Source organism: Wolffia australiana, chromosome 12, assembly GCF_029677425.1.
Source record: "Wolffia australiana isolate 7733 chromosome 12, ASM2967742v1".
Taxonomy (NCBI): domain Eukaryota; kingdom Viridiplantae; phylum Streptophyta; class Magnoliopsida; order Alismatales; family Araceae; genus Wolffia; species Wolffia australiana.
Window position 1 is genome coordinate 11887257 of NC_135846.1, and position 6544 is coordinate 11893800.

The 6544-nt window shown below is 42.8% G+C and overlaps 2 protein-coding genes across 2 annotated transcripts; both read right to left on the bottom strand.

The window, feature by feature from the left end:
• Nucleotides 1-592: 592 nt before the first annotated feature.
• LOC144710192 (kunitz trypsin inhibitor 5-like) lies at nucleotides 593-1488 on the bottom strand. Its single transcript, XM_078583886.1, has one exon. It carries the CDS (start codon nucleotides 1333-1335, stop codon nucleotides 742-744), a length of 594 nt encoding a protein of 197 aa, XP_078440012.1. The 5' UTR covers nucleotides 1336-1488; the 3' UTR covers nucleotides 593-741.
• On the bottom strand, nucleotides 1445-6168 carry LIG1 (DNA ligase 1). The gene is made up of 17 exons (XM_078583885.1): nucleotides 5399-6168; nucleotides 5205-5321; nucleotides 4882-4983; nucleotides 4679-4795; nucleotides 4346-4576; nucleotides 4181-4275; nucleotides 3954-4041; nucleotides 3370-3501; nucleotides 3096-3208; nucleotides 2899-3000; nucleotides 2745-2806; nucleotides 2588-2659; nucleotides 2433-2506; nucleotides 2289-2345; nucleotides 1851-1928; nucleotides 1683-1760; nucleotides 1445-1603 (listed from the first exon to the last, which is right to left on the bottom strand). Exons 1-17 carry the CDS (start codon nucleotides 6104-6106, stop codon nucleotides 1532-1534), a joined length of 2298 nt encoding a protein of 765 aa, XP_078440011.1. The 5' UTR covers nucleotides 6107-6168; the 3' UTR covers nucleotides 1445-1531.
• Nucleotides 6169-6544: the final 376 nt, after the last annotated feature.

Genomic DNA, 6544 nt, shown 5'->3' on the forward strand with positions numbered 1-6544 from the left:
CATCTGCTTGTCATCAAACACTGGATTTCATCTATAATGTTTATCTCTGGAAGTAATCGATAAAAGTAGCATCTGCAATCCGTTGAAAGAATTCAACGAGTCAAAATTCTATCGTATCTAATCGTATCCTCGTCGAGAATTCAATCATTGGATTCCAAAAAAAAAAAAAATTCATTGGATTCCAATCGCTATCGATAAATGGGAGAAGTTGAAAAGTTTTCCCGAAAAGCAGAAGATCAATACATTAAATCTAAACTATCCTTGTAATCGTATTAATTGGGAGGGCCAAACAAACCATGCTCCATTTGTTTGAGAATGATAAACAACCAGGGAACAATTCGACGCGCAACTAAATAGTGACTTTTTTACTAAGCGATATCAGAAAATCTAATCTGTTCATTCTTTTCTTAAAACACAAAAATCCGTCTCCTGGGTTTTTCTTTAGAAGTTTGGTGTGAAATTCGGGAGGAGATCCTACAAGTTTGGATGAGATTTTCAGCGAGTAGAGAGATCCAGAGGAGCACAGGTAAATAACATATATAATATCATACGACTGCCATGTAATTAACAATTGGGTCAGCACACCATTAAATTTCTTTGTTGTCCGAAAAGGAGCCCACTGAACTTTTATATAATAAAAACTTTATTTACTTCACAACTAAATCTACCACTCCCCGCCTTATTATTACCCATCTACCACAGAGATCGGTGGCTATGACGGGCACAGAAACAGAACCAAGATCAGGCTTTTTTGAACATCACAGGGAAGGGTTCGCCATTCAAGACCAGATACCTCCTCCCCTGCTGATAGAACACGCCCACATCCCCACACAATACCTTGCAAAAATTGCAAACCATGGGGCAGAAGACGAGCTTGTAATCCTTGCCAGACTGCTCAATCTTAAACCAATTGGACACCGTCTTCACTCCGGGGTTCCCGGCGGCGCCGCCCACTGTCACAAACCACCGCTGGACGCCGTCGTCAAAGTCACCAAGCCTCCACACCGACGAGTTAGCGCAGGCTGCCGCCGCCAGGAACCTGAAATTCAGATCGGCCGACACCCCGATCGTCTCCGCCGCCACTGCTGGGGAGAAGGTCACCGGCATCCCCGCTGCCACCTCAGAGCTCGCCTGGGCCACATTCTCCGGGCACTGTCGGAGACGGGGGGCCAGGGAGACGCCGCCGCCACGGCCACGGACGACAGGGAGGATGTAGTACTTGACCCCACGCCGGAGCGGCTTGCCGGCGATATCCCGGACCACCGGTGATGCGCCGGAGGCGGTGGCGATGCAATTGAGGATGAAAGACAGGGTAAAGAGGATGAGCTTGGCCATCTGCAGAGAATCAACTCAAGAATACCTTTCTCAGCCTTTAGGCTAATATCAAGGACCTCAGCGTTGACTAAGGTGGTGGGAACCTTTTGACTTTTAGGACAGGGCGGTGGGGCCCAGAGAAATCTTATCATCCTTCAATAAATTAAAGGATGCAAAGTCAAAGACATGCAAAGAAATCAGGGCTGAAGGGGATGGGTTAGTAGTCGTCGTTGTCATCCGTGTGGTTGGTAATGTGGTTGATCTTCTGAGCGCGGTATAGCTCAGCCACCTGCGTTGCACCCAAAAATCGAAGTTTTATATTTTACATACAATATATAACTTTTAAAGAATGAGAATTATTTTGGAACCTGCTCGGCCGAGGTGGCTTGGTCTGGGTTCTTGTCGTCGCGTATCCTCAAAAGTCGTGGGAACCGCAGTGAGATTCCCTGCAGATCAATGTAAATATTAGAGGAAAGAGAGATGAATTTCTAACATAACTTTGGTCTAATCATGGATTTATATTTACTGCGTCTCACCTTATTGGGATCAACGGCGCCACGGGCCGCGCGATGAACCGGACTGATGCTCAGATCTGCAGCCTTAACCTCCCAAACCTGACACGGAAGCAAAGATTAATCGTTGGTACTGTCAGGCCATTCAGCCCTCTGATGATTCAATTGTGAATTCTTTTGATAAAAAAGTCTTAGCTTAATTAATGGCTAGCAACAATGTTAGGATTTCAGATAAAGGCCCACCGAGTTTGATTATTCAGACCTAGCGAACAATGAAAACTAACAGCAGCTTTCTTGGAAAGATGCTACCAAAAAGATGGATGCATTACATTTGTTTCTAATTAGATCTGAAGACAATAAACAAACTAAATAATCATCTCCACACAATCACATCACGATTATAAAACCAGATTAGTTTGAACCCACCCATGAATTGGTCGTAATTTTAAGGGATAAAAATACCTCAGCGGGTTCAAACCAAACGTCTGGATTCACTGATTCTGCAAATCGATAGTACGGCTGATAAGAGGAAAAAACCAAGAGAATCAATAATTGGATCATCCCCGATAATATAGCACGAAGACACATAAAAATATTATTCATTACTTTTGGCTTGGGAATCACCCTACTCCGGAGAGAAACAGAACGTTCCTCAAGAACCTTCTCAGAGAATCCGGTGCCTGATGAAGTATGTATGGAATAAGCATAATTACGTTATGAAATTAACAATCATTAATTAGGGCTGAAAGGGATCTGCATACCAATGTTACATATGCTCTGATACTCTTCATTCTGCTCGTCGTAACAAGCAAGCAAGAACGATCCATACACTCCTGCCGAAATTATAAGAAGGTTGTTCAGTGAAAGAGCGCTTTCATGAGCTGAGAAAAATATGTGAAGAAAGATTGCATTATTAACCTGTACGTTTCCCACGGCCGTGGAAGGCAGCAATCGGTACCAAATCAAGCGAGTCCCCGATGCTAAAATAATAAATGGATGAAACACAGAAACAGAATTAACTCTAATATGAACTATGAGAATAAAAAGAATACACCAACCAACGCCTTCCTACCTGTCCATGTAATCTTTCTTCAGTTTCAACCAATTGTTTGAACGCTTTGAAGGTTCATAAGTCGCATCTTCATCCAACGTCTTTATGATCAATCCTTCACAACTTCAAGATTTAAGATAGATTAGCTATCGTAACCTGTTTTCTTGGGATGTCATACTGCACGACTTCACAGAACAACAGGAAATTATGTCCTTTACCTCGAGTTCATAGCGCTCTGAAGAAAATTCTGAATTTCTTCCAAATCAGTAGATGTCAGTGCTGTCGCAAATTGAAAGTATCCGGGAATCTCTTCAAAATTGTCATAGAGATACTGCAAAAGATGGGAAAGGTGTAAGCTAAATGATACAACAGATTGGGAAAAATAATAAAATTTGAATTATTAAAGAATAGCCCGACGTTAAAAAGGTTTTACAGAGTCCGTTAAGAAAAACCAGCGCGGAAAAAATAAAACTTTTCTAAATTTTGTTTTACCTGCCTCCGGACCTCGAGCTGTTCTTGAAGGAGAGCTTCTCCGTTGAGGAACAAAATGTCAAAAGCAAAAGTACAAACTTCAACTTTGATGTCGCTCATTGCTACATCCTTCCGCGCGCGAGTACTAAGTATCTGCAATTGCATAAACCGAGACGTGACTCAGGGGAAAAAGAGAAGAAAATAATAATTTAATGCAGGGAATGATAAGAAATAAAAAGTAAAAAGGGACGTTCTTTAAAAAAAAACTAAGGGATTAAAATAATAAATATTTTACTAACAACCATATTGAGTAAAATTATCATTACAATGAGAAACAAGGAAAACACAATTTCGATAGCTCAAAATAAGAAAAAATATGGACAGAATGGTATTTTCCAAAAAATAGTTTTTATGCACTTCATTGATCAAAAGGGTATTCCAATCGTCCTGGCATAGGAATTAACTATCCGCCATTTGAACTAACCTATTCATATGATCGTCAAGCGATAATCCGTTGCATTTGAATTACACCCCTTCTTCATGACTACCTAAACTGATCAAACTATGGTGCAAGAAAATTAAGCCAGTTAGGCAACTTTCCAAACCTGAAAAGGCAAAATCTTCTGCTTTTCTCTGTCATAGGCAACGACTTCGCAGTCAAGCACAAAGGACTTCACCGATGACTTCTTGAATCTGCACACTGACAGAATGAGCATAAAAAATCCACTTAACCAGCGGCAAAGAGCTCCGCAGACAATAATTTCAGGAAAATGATAACGTCAAAAATTTCAGGATATTAAAAAAAATGAAAAATGATTAAATGCACTACTACCTTGACACTAAGGAGACAACATCAGGGAACTTCCCGGTGTTCCGCTCAGCATTTCTACTATAAATTTCAACCGACCCGTCCTCCATATAGTGAATCTGAAATCATATGCAGGAATCAAATAATATATGACATCCAATGGAATTAAAGTCTTTATATCATAAATACCTGAGCACGCTCTCCATCATACTTGTATTCGCATGTAAATTTCATGCCCTGGAACTTATCTATAATCTCCGAGACGCCCTTGGTCGGTTTGGCCAGCATGGGCTTAACAGGAACACCCAATGAAAATTTGCACACTTCTGGAAGCTTCTTCACTCCCACTCGCAGAAGATTAGGCACGATTTTATCATAATCGGGAAGAACAGAGTAGACTTGCTTGATGACTTTGGCGGCCTGCGGAGAAATTCTAGTCATGTAAACATTCTTCTAAGAACAAAACAGAGATAATTCTCTTTTTTAAATCAAGTATAAGAGCAAGAAATCGAAAATTTTCACCTCCTCCAGAGACAACTGAGGCTCAGCGGATGAGACTGGCATCGTATCAGCATAAACAGCGGCTTGTCCGAGGGAAATCAGAACAGTTTGTTCTGCCAACCCGATCCTCATCTTTGACTGCATGCATAAAGCAAAAAAATGAAAGAATTAAGTTCAAAAATTAAAAGGCATAAGAGAATATTTATTTAATTAATTATCAGAACCTGAAGCAGCCGGATTAGATACTGAGGTTCGCAGTCTGTTGCTGCCACAAGAAGCCCTTTTATGTGGTTCCTTTTCTTGTCCTGACTGTCTTTTCCAGATTCCTGCAGAAAACAATGAACCGAAAAAAAAACAGGCTTTAGGGTTTAAGGCGTGCAATTTCTCAGGGTCGAAACAATGATTTTTCACAAAATTGCCCACTCATGTGCAGCAAAAAATTTCAAAAGTAAAGATGTGAAAACTGACCCACGGATTCATCAAGTGAATAGGAGTAGCCATGATGATCATAAATCTTCAAAATGATACTATTGAGAGCTCAACCCACCTTGGCAATGGCGCGAAAAGTTTCAAGAACTCTGGAGACGGTCAAAGGCTTGGGCTTAAACATCACTCTCTGGGACGATCGGCTAGCCTTGGCTACAAGCCCTAGATCGCCCAGCTCCTAAAATCGCCACCGATTCAACATCAGCGAGAGAACGTACCTTCAATTGAAGAGGATTTCTGAAAGAAAGAACATACCTTCAATTGGTTCTTGACCTGCTCCTCCTTCCTTCCATAAGCCTCCGCCAAAGCCTTGATGATCGTAGCATCCCCAATCCCCAACTCCAATCCCTCGTGAGGAGGAGCGATCTTGTTAGCAGACAAATAAACTACAGAAACGAGATCTCCCGGCATAGTAGCAATCACCGAACGAAACACATTGGTCATAATATCCGCAATCGCGATCCGACCAGACTCGTTTGAAATCAAATCAAGCGAACGAGCGAGGAACAGAAACGGCACAGACTCTCCCTTCTTCCAGCAAACCACATTTCCGGGGTTAAACTCCGAACCCTTCTTCCGCAATTCGACTTCGAGCTTCTTCTCTTCTTCAAAGGCGGGAGCTTTGCCGCCGTTAGGGCTGTCTCCCGTCTTGGGCTTCTTCAACGGGGCAGCGTCGGGGTTTTGCGATTGGGCGGGCTTCTTGGGCTTCTTCTCCGCGGCGGCGCGGGCTGCTCCCATGAGAACATCAGCGACGCTTCTCTGGGCCGACATCGGAGCTTCCGAAGCAGGAGAAGGCGGAGATCGATCTTCCGAGGGCAGTTTTTTCGATCTGCGACGGGGTTTCGAGCTGCAGAAGAAGCTCACTCGGCAGCGGGGAGCGTGCAAGGCTGGCGCAGGAGAGCATCGAACGAGGAGGAGATTCTGGTGAGGTCTCAACATGTAACGCGCGAGAGATGTTTGCATAAATCTCGCCAAAAAAGAGAAACCTCCTCCCCAAATCAATTAAGTCCGCCAATCAACTCTCCTCTTTCCCGCCCGATTTTATTTTATTCCCTGCACCTTCTTCCCCGATAAACCCAACAAACCCCCCTCTCCTAACAAAAAACCCCTAAAACTTTTTTAATTACAAGCTCTCCTAACGAAAAACCCCTGAAACTCTTTTAATTACGCTTAAACTCTCCTCGGGTCGAACAGATTTTCTTTCTCTGGTCGCTTAGTTCTGCGCTTCTCTTTTGGGATACGCTCGACAAAGCGGTGAAAGAAAATGCCAGCACCTATCTTTGAACAGGGGACAACTACCCTCAACCCGTCGGTCTCAAGTAGCACTTTGCTGTACAGGGTTATTTCTGGCACGTTCGTAAACTCGCGCCTTGAAGAACTTATGTAAACATAACCTGCTCA